Source organism: Centroberyx affinis, unplaced genomic scaffold (genome assembly GCF_046629955.1).
Source record: "Centroberyx affinis isolate AG114_WGS23_722 - 3 ecotype Tasmania unplaced genomic scaffold, CSIRO-AGI_Caff_v1 ptg004288l_1, whole genome shotgun sequence".
NCBI classification, from domain to species: Eukaryota; Metazoa; Chordata; class Actinopteri; order Beryciformes; family Berycidae; genus Centroberyx; species Centroberyx affinis.
Window position 1 is genome coordinate 387,689 of NW_027282008.1, and position 16,225 is coordinate 403,913.

At 43.7% G+C, this 16,225-nt stretch overlaps 3 protein-coding genes across 3 annotated transcripts; 2 read left to right on the top strand and 1 right to left on the bottom strand.

Annotated features, from left to right (window-relative positions):
• Positions 1-196: 196 nt before the first annotated feature.
• On the bottom strand, positions 197-2,728 carry LOC139664480 (kelch-like protein 23). The gene is made up of 3 exons (XM_071543325.1): positions 1,738-2,728; positions 876-1,287; positions 197-500 (listed from the first exon to the last, which is right to left on the bottom strand). The coding sequence occupies exons 1-3, from the start codon at positions 2,726-2,728 to the stop codon at positions 197-199; spliced, it is 1,707 nt and encodes a 568-aa protein (XP_071399426.1).
• Positions 2,729-3,235: 507 nt separating this feature from the next.
• On the top strand, positions 3,236-5,480 carry lsm7 (LSM7 homolog, U6 small nuclear RNA and mRNA degradation associated). The gene is made up of 4 exons (XM_071543337.1): positions 3,236-3,262; positions 3,515-3,605; positions 3,851-3,922; positions 4,668-5,480. The coding sequence occupies exons 1-4, from the start codon at positions 3,257-3,259 to the stop codon at positions 4,808-4,810; spliced, it is 312 nt and encodes a 103-aa protein (XP_071399438.1). The 5' UTR covers positions 3,236-3,256; the 3' UTR covers positions 4,811-5,480.
• Positions 5,481-6,292: 812 nt separating this feature from the next.
• On the top strand, positions 6,293-16,050 carry tmprss9 (transmembrane serine protease 9). Its single transcript, XM_071543339.1, has 16 exons — positions 6,293-6,372; positions 7,262-7,489; positions 8,138-8,265; positions 8,351-8,418; positions 8,531-8,706; positions 8,878-8,922; positions 9,647-9,760; positions 9,958-10,123; positions 10,409-10,683; positions 10,978-11,120; positions 12,245-12,486; positions 12,732-12,883; positions 12,983-13,151; positions 13,664-13,929; positions 14,582-14,718; positions 15,469-16,050. Exons 2-16 carry the CDS (start codon positions 7,345-7,347, stop codon positions 15,628-15,630), a joined length of 2,388 nt encoding a protein of 795 aa, XP_071399440.1. The 5' UTR covers positions 6,293-6,372; positions 7,262-7,344; the 3' UTR covers positions 15,631-16,050.
• The last annotated feature ends 175 nt before the right edge of the window (positions 16,051-16,225 follow it).

Consider the following 16,225-nt stretch of genomic DNA (forward strand, 5'->3'; position numbering starts at 1 on the left):
CAAACAACTAATCGATTAATCGAGAAAATAATCGACAGATTAATCGACAATGAAAATAATCGTTAGATGCAGCCCTACAGCCAAAGATTCTGACTATTTACATTCTGAAAAAAAATCCATCTTTGGCCAGAATGGCACTTCTAGTAGACTTAACTACAGGTGGGGATTTACAGTAGGATGACATCATCAGGTACCATCATGTGACCATTCTCATGGTGACACACCCTCTTAGGGGCACTGGGCAGGGAATGGCATCATCTACTTCAATGCAGGTGTCTATGTAAGGGTCCAGCAGCACCATGTTAGGGAATGCTTTGTTGGTCTTCTTCTCACTGACCAGGTAAATCTGTCCGTTGACTGTGGTGCAGCCACAGAAGAACTTCCTGTCCAGGCATTCCTCCTCTAGTACAGTCCACTCATCTGTCTCCACATCCAGACGCAGAGCTTGGCCTCCGAACAGGTAGAGGGCACTGTTGAGCTCTGTGGCTACAAGGTCATATCTGGGGATTGGGCAAAAACACAAATGGGTGTATGTAATTTGCAAGGTAATACATGTAAAATTTCCCTGTCAACCAAAGCTGATCAGAGAAGTTATTTTGAAACTTAATGATATGCTACTCATCAATTTTCAGTTTTACAACATTAGAGAAAGAAATCTAATCCCACACACTGTCTACACTTCCATGATACTTTATTGCGATCAATAAGACCTGATGACAGTGTGCAGGATTGTATTTCTTTCTCAGTATCTACATTTTTGGTATTTGACTCTTAGGTGTGCAAAAAATATTTTTTCTATAGTTTTACAATGTCAGCAAGCAAAACAGAGTGCAACACATAGAGCCAGTGCATGTTTGATTTGAGATTTCACTCACCGTGGAAACGGAGAGTAAGAGACCACATCCCACTGATCCTCCTCCACCAGGTACCTCTGAATTCCACTGTACACCTCCCCGTTTTCGTCCAGGCCGCACGCCACATAGACACACGATCCCAGAGTAGCAGTGGCTGCCCTCTCCACTGCCCTCACCATGGGGCTGACCCCCTCCCAACCCTCCTCCGACCCCAGGACTAGCCTCTCTACGTCAGCCACGAGCCCTTCGTCCATACTGCCGCCCAGGACGTACAGCACCGACTCCAGCCCCACTGAGCAGTGGCTGTGCCTGGACTTCTGCAGGGCCGGCCCGTCCACCCAGCGCTGGTTCCCACATTCGTACATCCGGACCCAGTCCACGCTGAACCACAGCACGTCCCGGAAGTAGCCGCCGGTCACAACCACACTGTCTCCTAGATGATAAGAGAATGAGACAATAAAGAAATCACAAACATGATGTTGAAAGATACATGAATATTGTCACTGTCGGCGAAAACCTTGTAGAAAAACAGCCTTGTGTTTAGCTTGACCACCATATATTTTTGAGTTTATCCACTGGGGTTGGAAAGGCCAAGGGTTGTAGAATTTGCTCAACCCATAGAGGAACAAGTAATCCTTCAATTGGTTTTCACATGACTAAATGTTAATATGCAAGATATGGGTTATGTATTATATGCCATGTAACATAAGGAACAAAAGCAAATGACTGGTAAATCCCTCCATTTACCTACTACACCTAGACAATAAATACACATAATCAGCACCATGATAATTGTTCAACCCTGTACTAATCATCAGTTTCATTACCATCCTCATTTTCATCATCATGAACATCATCACCATCCTCATTATCAAACCATTACCTACTGCAGCAACAGAGTACTGTGTGAGGTTCTTCCTCTGCAGAGGGGCACAGTTCTGCCATCTGCCGCTGAGCGGGTGAAACTGGTACAGTGCCTGTTTCTCCTGGTCATGAGGCCCGCCCAGGACAAACAGAGTCTCCCTGGCTCTGTTTCTACACATTGACCTGCCCATAGACCAAGATGCTGGGAAATGTTCATTCAATGCACAGATGAGCTTGGCTCTGGGGTCAGACCCTTTGATTCTGGTCAACAGTTCAGTCAAATAGGGCAAGGAGAGACACTCGGGCCTCACCAACTCTATTAGCTCCAGAAAGTCTTCCTCTCGTTTGGGGTCAAAGATCGCCCAGCGCAGGGTGACCTCCAGGGCCAAGTCATCTCTGGGGATGGACAGGTCGTCGCTGGCGAGAAGGTCTGCCACGCTCTCCTTGGACAGGGACAGGAAATCTTCCTCAGAGGCGACAGCGGGGAAGTGTGTGAGCACCACCTGCCGTGCCGCGGTGTACAGCTGTGTGCAGCCCAGCTGCCAGGCGTAGGCCATCATCCCCAGACAGTTGCTGAGGTGGAGCTCCCGCTCCAGGAACTTGCAGCACAGCAGCCTGGCTCGCTCCAGCTGGAGGAAGTCTGCGGTCTCAAGGATCCCCAGAACGTTTTCTCTGTCCAGAGGTAGGACGGATGTCTGGCTGTACTCCATCAAGACCCGGAAGTGCTCCAGGCGAACTCCTTTGATCTCAACCTGCCTTTTGCTGCTCTCTATGCCACAGCCGAAGAAGAGAGCCCTGAAGTAAGGGCTTTGGAGGGCCAGTTGTTGACGGTTGACATAAAAACTCTCTCCCTCTACCTGTAGCATGGCGTCAGGGATCACATCAGGCTCAGAGTCAGGCTCTTCTTCATGTAAAGAAGATTCATCCTCCTCCAGTGTTGTAGTCTGCTGAGAGTGAGCTGTGAGTGTAAAGCTCTGAGTTTCCAGCTCCTTGTCGGCTCTGCAGGCCATGTCACGACAAACAGCCACACCAACAGTCCTCTGCTTACTGCCTCGGTCCTCTCTCTGGTTTAGAGCACACCAGCCAGTGGTATTAATAGTTTACCTCCCCCTGACTGCCTGTTGGCTACCCCACTGATGCAACAGGGAAAGGAGGTCAGTTTGGAAAACAGATGCTAATTATAACCCTAAGGACCCTCTGCATGCCAGTCACTTTTTAATTAAGCATTCCATCGCATTTTATTATACAACTGTGTTTGTGACTCTGAGCATGTTATCCTGTTTGTTAGAAGTTAGTAGAGTCAACAAATTAAAATGTTAGTTATAAATACTGGTCATAGATCAGTGTCAATTTAAGTGCCATTTAATGATGTGTGAAAAACATTATAGTGTGCGTTTGACAAGTAACCATAAAATATTTACACGGTTTCGTCTTGATCATGCATTTTGCTATTATTTTGCTCAGCTACATGCGCTCGACGATTTGATTGGTGGAAGATTTCACAGGTCAAAGTTGAACTTCCGTGTCACTCTGCGAACATGGCGGTGAGTTCGTATGATTTTCGTCTCCATTGAAACAGCATATTACTTTTAAACACGGAACATTCTCAGTTATATTCTTGGCAAACGTGTTTTACTCTTAACATAACACGACATATATAATAACTGTTTGCAAGCTAAACTTACGTAATGTTTCTTGCATTTGCTAACTGGTTAGCCAAACAAAGCTAACTAGTGTTTGTGCTGGCTAACTTGCATGTGACTTATCCAAAAACAATGTCCCTTTCCACTGTGTAGGATAAAGAGAAGAAGAAGAAGGAGAGTATCTTCGACTTGTCAAAATACATTGACAAACCAATTCGTGTGAAGTTTCAAGGAGGACGAGAGGGTGGGTAGATTAACGCTAGTGAATAGGCTAATCCAGCTAGCTAGCACCTTAGCGTTAGTCAATTAAGCGTTGCATTGATAGATTAATGTCAGAGTCGTTTTGTTTTTGTTTGGCCACTTGATAGTATCAGGGGAAATGCAACGTACATGAGAAGTGTCTGTGGTCCAGCTGTTAAATTGTCACCGTATAAGTCACTGCATGATTCCTCCTGAATCTAATCCTTACACTTTGTTTTTCCCTCACAGCCAGCGGCGTCCTGAAAGGTTTTGATCCTCTGTTGAACCTGGTGTTGGACGGCACAATCGAGTACATGCGTGGTAAGAGCCACAGTGGACATCTGATCTGAGAACCAGTTGCCTCTTATAGGTCACATCCTCAACTAGTCCGGATACGTGGTGTTTTCTTTTTCTTCCGTTACGGGAGAGAATGCCACTTGAAACTCCATGCCATAATGTGGTGGTTTAATGTCGCCCTCCTTATCAGCACACACGCTTACCTTGTGGAACATGACTTATAACCTTTTAATGAATTGTTAGCATCCATGTGATCCACCAAACAACACATGGTTACTCAGTTTCAACCTTTAGAAGTAGTTTGTTATTCTTCCAATCATCTAAGACCAAAACACACAATGGGAGGTGGATGTGAATGTGAATCAGCTAAAGATAAGATTTTATTGAACTATATGTTGTGTAGTACATCATATGGTGAATTTACCATCACAGCCTAACAATTTGGCAGCTGATCACAATCCTAAATGTTCTAATTTGCTGATAAGCAAAGGAACATGCATCTACCAGATTTGGCATGGCATACCTGCCGTTCTTTCCCATATAAAGGGGAAAAGAAAGGTTGACACATATTCAGGCTTATCCCAAGTATACATTCATCAATTTATTTCTTTTGAAGCACAGTTTTGTATCAGATTGCACACATATACCAGGAGATTTACCTGTTTGGCTTAGTCTTAGTGCATTTCAATAGACAGTAGTACATTTCAGTGTTTTAAAAATAATTAAAATTGTAAGCTTTGACTCTTATGTGTAACCCCCGTCTGTCCAGACCCAGATGACCAGTTAAAGCTGACAGAAGACACAAGGCAGTTGGGGCTGGTGGTCTGCAGAGGGACGTCCGTAGTGCTGATCTGTCCTCAGGACGGCATGGAGGCAATACCAAACCCGTTCATCCAGCAGCAGGATGGCTAACGCACAGCCCCTCTCCCTCGGTCACACATATACACACACATGTACACACACTTATCTATTTTGTGAAGCATTTTTTTTTGTTTGTTTCACAATCATTATTTTAGTTTTTTCAATCATGTAACAGTAATAATGCATACCACAAAGCAGATTTCTGTTGTGAAGAATCATATGTTGATCAGAAAAAGTACACTTGAAAGCACTTCACTTGTTTGAGTCGTGCAAATTTGATAATGATGTTTGAGTTGTAAAGAACCCACTATTTTGGGCAGTGTTAACAGTACTGTTTTCTTTTTATCCAGAATAAGTCAACTTTTTACTGTTCTTTGTTTTTGATAAGAAAATAAAATAAAAAAATCATATTTGTCAGGTCTTAAATTGTGCATTCCCTTGTGCTCTTGCACATTTTAGATTCACAGGAGGAGAACTAGATGGCAGCATTTCACACACTGATTTTAAACATGTTGTAAGAAAACTTTAATGAACATTGACATTGTTTTCTATTAGTGGCACAGCTGTAGTCTTGAGTCGAAGAGCCTTTTTCATCTTGCAGGGACTGAGGTCTTTGATTGTGATCTTTAGCGTGTGTTTATGGAGATAAAGGGAGTGTGTGTTGCGTGCGGAGATAAGCCATTCAAGCCTGTCTGCACACCGACAAAGAGACATTTGTGGTTTTAACTGCTTTGGGTTGAGAAGCGCTTCAAGCTGGGTGGGGAATAATGCAAACTGATTTACCTTTGTTAGGATTCTTCCTTTGGGTGGATGGCAGGAGGGGCTTCATGTATTATTTCAGACACATGCCAAACTAAATCTAAACCATTTTTGTCAAAACTTGTTGCCAGTTATTGTCTGAGATAAAAAGAGGAAGCTAAATACAAAGAAATTAACTCTACCTTATCTCTACTTTTTAATTGGTAGTGTTGTGTATTTTTCAAGACTAGTAAACATCTACATCTTTTGGCCTCCATATCTCACTTAACATAAGTAAACCTCGATTTGTGAATGTGTATTTTTACAGCTCATATTTAACTCCTTCAGCTGGACAAATCAAATACCACTGCATGTGGCCCTGTCATCCTGAGCGGAGCACTTAAAGGCATAGTAAGGGACCAGAACTGATAAGAGAAGCAGGCTAGAGAGACTGTAATCCTGGTAAAAGAAGCCTAATGGTTTGCCAAGTGTAGTGAGCCCAGGGCATGGAGCCAGAGGTAAAGGGAGAATTCCAGGGCGTTTTGCCCCTCCTCTGCTGCTCAGTCACTGTGTCAATGGAGCAGGCAAGGCTGCAACTAGAGGGAGTAAAAGACTTTACTGAGAGGCATGTCGACTTTTTTCCATCTATTTTAAAACTGCCCTTTTTCTAGTCCTGTTTTTCTCTAACTTTCTGTAGCCTGCGCTGCGTAAAGAAGATGTTTTTGTTTACCTGGAGATTATGGGAGTTATTGAAGAGACAGTAGAAATGCCTGTGTACACCGGTGTGTAACCAAAAAGCGCCGCTGCGCCCAGAGGGATCAGGACCGGTGGGAGGAGGGTCGGCAGGGGATTTGAGTCGACGAGCTAAACTAAAGGTGAGCTGCCTCCAGGAGTGACACGGCACGCCCCTTGGCAGGTGGAACAAATAGCGGACCTCTTGCTCCTGTCTCTTCCATCCATGTATCTATTCTTGTGTGCGCCAAGTCATCCACCGACAACTGCGGTATATTGTGAGTGTCAGCGTTCAGAGGTATCGGAGACGGAAGAGGTGAGTGAGTGTAGTTGTAGAACATAAAGCCTTTATTGTTTAATGCCTCGCAGTGTTATGCACCTGGAGGCGACGTGCGTAAAATGCTGGTGGACTAAATGTCTTCAGGGAGTCCAGGCATTGAAAACTTTTGATCTGTGAGCTGTTAAAGTTTCCGAACATTTCCATGTTTTTACTGTGCCATTTTTCCACATCTAATTTGTGATCGGCAAGCAACATGGCCTCCCTGGTCTCTTTTACGCACGCCCAAATAATCACAGCCAGCTATCCCGAACGGAGTTAACGCTGCTGACTACTTTTTTTTATGACGCTTAGTTTGTCCTCAGGTGCACCCGGTTGTTTTGTCTTTTCTCTTTAAACCTATAGCCGGGCTTTATTCAGTTTGTTTCCAGGGTACATTCCCTAACCCTAACCCTATTTAGATTAATTTCACCAATGGGACATCATTCCTATATCCTTAGGAACACCGCGCCCATCATTGTGAATGTCATTGTTGTGAATGTATTGTTAAAAAAATATTTTTAAAATGGACTGCAGGTACAGGCTGCCTATCACATGCTGTATAATTCTGTTGGAGACATCTCATTCTGATTTTATATAGGCCCCTCTCTCTCTCTCTCTCTCTCTCTCTTAGATAGGTCTCTTATGATTTTAAGTAATAGTGAAAACAGTGAATTATAGAGCAACTGTTTTTTGTTGTTGTTTTCAAAAACCAGGCCTGGCTCATTTTGTCTTTTGGGCAAATATGATACTGGAGACAGTGGAATGTGAGTTGTGAGGTTGGTGCTGTGAATCCAACATGGAGGCGAAGAAGGATGGAGGAGGGCAGTGGTCCTCTGCAGGAGCCTCCTCTGCTCCCTCCAGCCCTGCCTGCTACAGGAGCATCCTCCTAGTCTTCCTCCTCGTCTTCCTCATTGTCGGGGTCTTCGTAGGCCTGCTTATCGGTGGGTCCAGTCACAGTAACTTCAAGTTCACCACAGGATCACATATACATAATTACCTTTTTATAACATACAATATCATACAGGTGTAACATGTAGTGAGTCACACCTATACTATGCTATGCTTTGTGAAGCCACAATCTGTCATTTCTAAACTGATCAAATGAGTTATTCTTACCTAAGCTTTATATAGCATTTATGCCCTTTAATTACAGATGGCATCTTTAGGTTAGGGATGGAACAAGATATTGAAATTCAATATATCGCAATACAAAAATGTGACAATATGTATCATGGGTCAGAAAAATGAATCGTGATATTAGCTCCATTTTATTCTGCTGTAGTAATCACAAATGAGGTGATTTCACAAGCTCTCCATCCAAATTATATAATTTGCACTTTGTAATGACATTTTGAAATAGTTGTTTACATTCTAGCAAGACAATGCCATTGCTAGAAAGGTTTGTGTCTCAGAAATAAACATAATTCTGCACTGTCAGACTTTGTTGTCATTTAAATTTTATTTATTACATCGTATCATGGTTGTATCGAATCGTGAACTCCATATTGTATATTGAATCGTATTGTATCGTGAGATAATCGTCCCATCCCTACTTTAGGTATTAACCATTTCTCCTCTGTCATTGCCAGCATACCTGGTGCAGGAGCAGCATTACTTCATGGAGACAGTGGAGCTGAAGGGTCTGAAGTACGACCCCGTCCTGCAGGATGAGAACTCTGGCTTCTCCATAGTGCTCTCCTCCGTACTGAAGACCAAGGTTAGAGCCAACCAGTAGGCTACCACTCTGAAGGCCTGTTTTTTTTCTTTGCAGTGTTTAATGATTCATTTTCACTTTCTTACAGATTAAAAATGTCTTCACTGCCTCATCAATATCACATCACTTCGTTGATTGTAGTATTGTTGCCTATGGGTAAGTGAGAACTGGACCACGGTAGCTAATTTTCTCCAAGTGAAAAATCATGTTGGGAGTCTACAGATCAAACGGAAAGGCAGGTCACGCTGTGTTTTTCCTGTCTTTCCAGTAACATTAATGGTGATGTGATGGCAACGTTCAGACTGGTCTTCAGGGTGTCCAAGGTCCAGCAGTATTCGGACAACTTTGTTCAGGACTTGCTGAGGGTGGGGCTCAACTCAGCACTGCATGGGAAGCCGCTAGAGGTGCCTGAGTTTGGAGACATCAACGCTATCATCTTACTGGGTAGTAAAACTGTACTGTCATCAGTCTATGGTCCATGGTCCTACAAGTGTATATATTTGGAATAACAAAAATAGTGTGCTGTGTTTTCCAAAATACTCTTATTTCTCCACTGTATATTGTCCATAAACCTGACTTTATCTTACTGTTTGCTTTGGTTTCTCCTTTCCCAAGGGGCCAGTGGGAAGTCATTCTATGCTATTGGAGATGAGATGATAGGTGAGTGTATGTTTTGCAGATCTGGGTCAAATGGTAGTCGCACATAACTCTTAACCTTTGTTTACATCTGCTCGGAATACCAAATGGGTCAGGTTCACTATATCAGGGCAGATAGCGAGAGGGAAGTTGTTAATCACAGCAAAGTGTGGTAAATTGAAATGTTATCCAGTGATTGTTTTCCACATTGTATTGCACTATGGAGCAAACCGCACCCATCTGGCACCAAAATACGAGAAAACAAATCATAAAAGATTATTGTTTATACTTTGTTTGACCCAGTTCTGATGTTTTCTCTCAAAAGATTCCGTAACACTTTATTTGGATAGTCCAATTTTGATACTTAACTATCAGGTGACAATAGTGGAACAACGTGTAACTTGCCTTTTTGGTGCATCTCCACAGATTATGTAACCCTAACACTGACCTTATCCCATCCCTAACCCAGATATTGAATATCTATTATAGACTACTAGACTACTATCACTTGACTTGACTAGACATTTAGTGACACATTAAAGTCACTGGGTAGGAAGTTCAGTATCAACATTGGACTATCCAAATAAAGTGTGACCAAAGATTCTTCTAACTTCCTTATTTACTCTTGGTACTCTTTAGTCTTGTACACATACATATGTTGTAAATATTGTACATATTCATATCTTCTTCTCTAACTCTCGTCTTGTTGTTTATCCTCCCATCGGTCCAACCCTGTTGTGCTCTCCAGCCAGGTGTCCTGACAACACCTTCACCTGTGACAATGGGGAGTGTGTCACCAAATCTAATCCAGAGTGTGACTTCATCACTGACTGTGCTGATGGATCTGATGAAGCTCGCTGTGGTGAGTGACTGGATTTTTTGTCGAATTTGGTTACCACACATTGGAGCAGAATATATCGGCACAAACAGGTCGTATTGCAAATATTAATTGATTGACTTACCAGTATGAATAACTCTCTCTCCCATTACTCACTCTCCCTGTCTTCCTCCTCCTCCTGTCCTTGCCTCTGTCTTTGATCACCTCTCCCTTTCCCCCAGCCTGTGGCACCCGTCCCGCCATGGGGAGTCGCGTTGTGGGTGGCGAGGACGCTCGGCTGGGGGAGCTGCCATGGCAGGTCAGTCTGAAGCTGCACGGACGCCACACTTGTGGAGCCTCCATCGTCAACGAGCGCTGGCTGGTCAGTGCGGCACACTGCTTCGAGAGGTAGGCTGCGGTTATTGTCATTCACCAATGAGTATGTTATCACTTCTAAGTCAGTGAAGAGTAATTTGTAGATCTCTAATACAGTAGTACATGGTTTTATACTCCACCTGTTTTGTAAGGACTACATGATAATCTAATTTAGGAGAATTTAGGGACCATTGCATTAGATGGTGTATCATACTATTCAGTAATTTATATGCATAATCCTAGGTAAAAAAGGAAAAAAAAATGTTAAAATGTTTAAAAAAAATCTGACTCTCTCATCTCCCTCTCTTCTGCTCTCAGGGACAACGACCCCAAAGAGTGGACAGCCATGGTCGGGGCCAGTCTGGTGAGTGGTGAGGAGACCGAGTCCAGAACAATTAACATCAAGTCGCTGGTGGTGTCGCCATTCTACAACCCTCTGACCACAGACAACGACGTGACTGTGCTGGAGCTGGAGACACCACTCACCTTCAGCCCCTACATCCAGCCCGTGTGCCTGCCCTCCACCTCTCACACCTTCACCCCGGGCCAGAACTGTATGGTGTCAGGGTGGGGCGCACTAACCCAGTTCAACAGTGAGTCTACACCTGTACATAACAGCATGACGAATATAAAGTGAAAAGGAGCTGAGTGACAGAGTTCAGTCATTCAGAGAGTGTTATCGTCACATCCTCGACCAGACCACATTTTTCTGTCTAGTAGTTATGTAGTTATTCGAGACTTACATGTTATCCTCTTATCCTGTTATTCTAGAATATTGAGATCACTGTCTATGAAACAGCTCTTCATATGAACTATTTAACTATTGTTGTACAGCTGTATGTTGAAATATGAGAGTAATTCTAGTGTCCTGTGTGTCTTGTGTTCAGCTGAGGTGCCTCCCACACTGCAGAAGGCAGTGGTGAAAATCATTGACTCCAAGGTGTGCAATAAATCCTCTGTGTACAGAGGTGCTGTCACTCACAACATGATGTGTGCAGGATTCCTGCAGGGCAAGGTGGACTCCTGTCAGGTCAGTGCTGGAAAAAACTTGCTTTCTTGTATTGTCTTGCTGTTATGAAACTTCACAGCAACGGATGTGTCAGTTGGTTGACTTTTTCTAGCTCTGATCCTAACAATTAGGGGGATATAATTAATATCTACAAAACAATCAACTAGTAGTACACTCTCGTTTGTTTAGTTTTAGCCATAAAACTTTCTGAGTGTAGTTGGCTTCTTTACAACTATATGGGAAACAGTACAGAGAAGGTAGCTGCCATTGTACATGAGCTATCATCTTACATTTTCTCACAATACAGTTTTGCCTTGCGGCAGAGGTGTACAAATACACTAATGCTCTGCTCTCCTGTTGTTGTCCTGAATATATATGTAGGGCTAAAAGTGTACATTAACACTGGTTCCAACCTAAAAATAGAGGTCTGTAGGCTCTTATTTCCATCTTGAGATGAGGTTGTGTGCTGTTAGCATAATAGGGGAACCATGTTTGAAATGTGGAGAAACATGTGATTCACCCCTAGTGAAGGCTCAGTCCCAGCCTCCCACTACAGTGCAATCCAATTTAATTCACCTGAATTCTTCAAATTCAAATTCAGTTCACAGCCCATCATATGGCCAAAGACATACAAGTGATAATAATCTGACACTTAAATGATCCAGTATGGAAATTCTCTTTTCCCCTGGAGGCAGAGCTACAGAGCAGCGACCCTGCACCTGGTTTAGTTGGTTTAGTGTCTCGCTCAAGGAAACTTCAGCATGCTTGCTTACATGGGACTTGAACCTGGGTCCTACTACACCACCCTGCTGCCCTGCCCCAATAGTTACTACAGTATACTGTACATATATATCGTTGTCTGGGCAAAACTTTGTATCTACAAAATGTAAACGTTTCAGGAACTAAGAAAAGAAGCCTTGTTTTTAGTTTGACCACCAAGTATTTATCCACTTGGGGTTTTTGAAAGTGTTTGAAATGCCCAAAGGTCATAGAATTTTCTCAACCCACAGAGAAGCATGTAAACCTTCAACTGAGGTTATAACAGGAAAATCACCAAAATAACATTACAAGGTTTTCACAGGACAATAGTGATATGCTGAGTTCCTGCATGTCAAAGAATCAGGGGTCATGTGTTTTTCCTGCAGGGGGACTCTGGAGGGCCCCTGGTGTGTGAGGAGGCCCCCGGGAGGTTCTTCCTGGCCGGGGTGGTGAGCTGGGGCGTGGGCTGCGCCCAGATCAACAGGCCCGGGGTCTATTCCCGCGTTACCAAGCTCCGCAACTGGATTCTGAGCTACACAGATCCCAGCCTGGTTCCGCATCATCATCAGGCCCTGTATGTTCCCACTGTGCCAGTTACCGTGCCGGGGGGAACTTCAATAAGCCGCCTGTACCCAGGACCATAGCCATGGCCGTGTCCTCCCTGCCACCCCTACCTGGTAATATCCTGGGACACTGATGTGTGTCGAGAGCAACTTGACTAATTAAATAATTTATTCATCAGTCCAACATTCATCAATCACTGTACAAAGAGGAAATGTGCGTAATTATGCAATATGATAAATCAAGTCTGGGAGATGAAGTCAATCATAAATATGGTGCCACAAATACACTACACACTGATTTATTTTGCAGTCAAATTCCCATGCTATTCTGTCCATCGTGTCTCCCAGCCTTGAACTGCAGTGGGAACTTCCAGTGTGGCGCGAGCTCCTGCATCAGCAAGGTGAACCCGGAGTGCGATGGAGTCCTCGACTGCCCCAACCAGGCCGACGAGAGAAACTGTGGTTAGTTCTGACTGCGTCCAGCACACTATGCGTCACGAGGAAAATACACACAAGGAATCGAGGAAACAGTTTTGAGATGTGCTTTTGTTCTGGTTGCAGACTGCGGCGTGCGTCCTGCGCTGGGCTCCCATAGGATCGTGGGTGGGGTGACGGCTCGTAGAGGGGAGTGGCCTTGGATCGGCAGTCTCCAGTACCAGAGGCTGCACCGCTGTGGCGCTACGCTCATACACAGCAAATGGTTACTCACTGCGGCGCACTGCTTCAAAAGGTACCGTCTCTCTGGTTTCATACACAGAATATCACCTTATACAAACTTACTGATTTACTTGATTTAGCACAGAACAACATTCAAAATCGTATAAACCATTCATAAAATGATATAATGATGTACTCCAAGACAGTCAGTAAAAGTTTGCTTCAAGTTGAGCTGAAACTTTATTGATAAAATTTTACCTTAACATTACAATTACATACTCTAATATAAAAAATAACTGTGTTGATCAGAAGAGGAACGCTGCAAATATGGGGAGTCCATATGTAGAGAAAAAAGAAGAAAAAAAATCCAAGACACTCTCCTCTGTATAAAGTTAAAAAGCCTTTATTATTCTGGGCTATTTCATGTTAAAAGGTTAGAAAACGCACATTTCTGACATTTTAACATGAAATAGCCAAGAATAATAAAGGCTTTTTAACTTTATACAGAAAAATAACTGTTTAGTTTTATCCAGAATGGTGTTGAGCATGTTGTAACACTGTCTCCCTTCCTGCCCACACCAAAAGTGACCCCAGCCCCTCCAGCTGGTCAGTGAGCCTGGGCTCGGTGCTGCGGTCCGGGGTCGGAGCCCTGGTCATCCCCATCCAGAGGGTCATCCTCCACCCGGCCTTCAACGGCACCAGCATGGACCATGACGTGGCTCTGCTGGAGCTGGCTGTACCGGCCCCCAGGTCCTACACCATCCAGTCTGTCTGTCTGCCCTCGCCGGTCCACCGCTTCCTGAAGAACGCAGAGTGCTACATCACAGGCTGGGGATCCATGAGGGAAGGAGGTGAGAGATTTAGGTTCTTACTGTCATTCAGGCACAGTTTTCCCAAAAGTGTCTCACTAGTGCAGTAACAGTGTGGATACATTACAACAAACTGGATCGTTGTAAATGATAAGCCAGATGGGATTTAAAGGTCAAAAAAGGACAAAAAAAATCTGGTGCACAGTGTGTGGATAGTGGCAAGAAAACCATCAAAGGAACAAAAAATGACACGTATTCTTGGCTGTAACCGCACACCCAAGACCCAGGACAATGGAGTTGGTGCATCCCTTTTAATCCCTTTTATTGGAAGATAATAAAGAGCTATGTGGCTTTATCAGGCTCCTTCAGAGTACAGAAAACATGTCATGTCATTAGCCAATAGGCATTTTTTTTTGCTCCTTTGGGATCTAAAGACAATTAGTGCAAAATAGGTCTGTAGGTGAGACAGTGGCTGATGAACACACTTGTAGCTCAAGTGGCAAAAATCAGCAAACTAGGTTCATGATGAAGTGAGGCGCACCAGGCAGTGACATAATTTTGCTCTCTGCCCATTCACTTACAAGTGAATATGATCCAAAATGCTAATAAGAAAACCAACCCTTCTCAACATAGTCCAATTCCATATTCTGATCAAAAAGCATAAACTGCTAAAATAACTCTACCCTTTCCACAGGTTCGTTGACCAACCTATTGCAGAAAGCTGCAGTGAACATCATCGACCAAACCGACTGCCAGCAGTCCTATGGCAATGTGCTGACTCCTAGCATGATGTGTGCTGGGTACATGGAGGGCGGCAGGGACACCTGTCTGGTAAGATGTGATACAGCATGCGTGGCCAAATACCTTTTTCACAGCCTAGAAATGGGCCGGGCATCTGGGTGGTACGAGCTTGGCAGCAGCCTAGTGGTAAGATCATGGACCAAGATTATACTGGGGCTCAGAGGCTCTGGGAAATAGGGCCATGGCCCAGATAATTCTTTTTACAGTGGTTGGTTAACCAGGCCAGAGCAAAGTAAGGCTTGCCTTTGACTCTTTACTGGTTTTTAAGACTTGTTTCTGGACAAATTGGAAGATATGAAATAAATCATGGCTTGAAAATAGTATCATACTAATGCTTTATTATAATTATGGTGTGAACTTGGCGGAGAAAACCAGAGTATTGTTTATTCAGGGACATTACTGCGCTTAAATGAGAGATGCTTATCTGACAGGAGAGAGTAGACTTTCCTCCCTAAAAATACAGTGCTCCCCTTCTCACCCTCTCCCTCTCTGTAATCTTCTTATGTAAGGAAACCCACATGCATTCCTGTCTCGGTCAAAGCACCTGGCATCTGACTAGCTATCCAAGTGACATTCTCTTTGTACCTCTTGTGTCTTTCCCTCTCGCTCGCTTTTTCCTCTCCTCCCTAATCAATTGTTTTATTCTTCTTTTTTAGCGAGTTAAATATGATTTTAATGATATTTTTTAGAGTTAAATATGATTTTAACAACTTAAAGGAGGTTTTTAATAACAGCCGCTCTCTTGATCCCCCCCTCTCCCTCCCTTTTTCTGTCACCCAGGGCGACTCTGGAGGGCCTCTGACTTGTCGCCAGCTCTCTGGCCAGTGGTTTGTCGCTGGGGTGACGAGCTGGGGACACGGATGTGGACGAATGGGTTACCCGGGGGTGTACACTCGCGTGACAACTGTCAGGGAGTGGATATCTAAATACCTGCCTTTCTGAAGTCACACAGGAGGAGAAAAAAAAAAAAGGCAGTTGCACCCAGAGATGACAATCCACTCGGAGACGCTGGATATTCCCCCGATACATCTTCTCCAGAATATTGTACTGTACAAGACATGCTAGTAGACAAGTCAACACACACAGATGTCAATTTTATTGTCTGACCTGTGTGACCTACTGGTCATGGGTGCTGTTTGTATTACTGTGCAATCACCTGGACTGGGACCATCCTCTCCAACATGTACTGAAGAAATAAGGAGAGCCCAATGGAAACATCGTCCCGAACTGTGGCATATGGACATTCTACTAGCGCATGCATAATGGGAAGTTGTGTATTTATTTTACAGTTATTTATTTTCCTGATTGATAAAGCATACATTGAGCTATGTAATTTTTCATTTGTGTGGGGGTTCAGAATATATGTGGTTCATTTATTGGTATTTTTTTCCTTGTCTTTTTTCATATCCATTATTACAGAATTATAGAGAGACTAGGCCACAATGTACCATTCATAAAAGCAACTCAACAGGTTGCCTTGTTGATATATTTGCAGTCTTTTTGAGAAGAAACACTGATACAAAACCAGCAACAAGAG

Excerpts from the sequence above, each read along its gene's own strand:
- LOC139664480 (XM_071543325.1), bottom strand. The coding sequence starts at position 2,728 with ATGGCCTGCAGAGCCGACAAGGAGCTGGAAACTCAGAGCTTTACACTC. Across the intron at positions 1,288-1,737 it reads GTACTCTGTTGCTGCAGTAG|GAGACAGTGTGGTTGTGACC; the intron begins GTAATGGTTTGA and ends CTTATCATCTAG. Across the intron at positions 501-875 it reads TCTTACTCTCCGTTTCCACG|ATATGACCTTGTAGCCACAG; the intron begins GTGAGTGAAATC and ends CCCAATCCCCAG.
- lsm7 (XM_071543337.1), top strand. Across the intron at positions 3,606-3,850 it reads GTTTCAAGGAGGACGAGAGG|CCAGCGGCGTCCTGAAAGGT; the intron begins GTGGGTAGATTA and ends TTTCCCTCACAG. Across the intron at positions 3,923-4,667 it reads CACAATCGAGTACATGCGTG|ACCCAGATGACCAGTTAAAG; the intron begins GTAAGAGCCACA and ends CCGTCTGTCCAG.
- tmprss9 (XM_071543339.1), top strand. The coding sequence starts at position 7,345 with ATGGAGGCGAAGAAGGATGGAGGAGGGCAGTGGTCCTCTGCAGGAGCC. Across the intron at positions 7,490-8,137 it reads CTTCGTAGGCCTGCTTATCG|CATACCTGGTGCAGGAGCAG; the intron begins GTGGGTCCAGTC and ends TGTCATTGCCAG. Across the intron at positions 13,152-13,663 it reads GCGGCGCACTGCTTCAAAAG|TGACCCCAGCCCCTCCAGCT; the intron begins GTACCGTCTCTC and ends CCACACCAAAAG.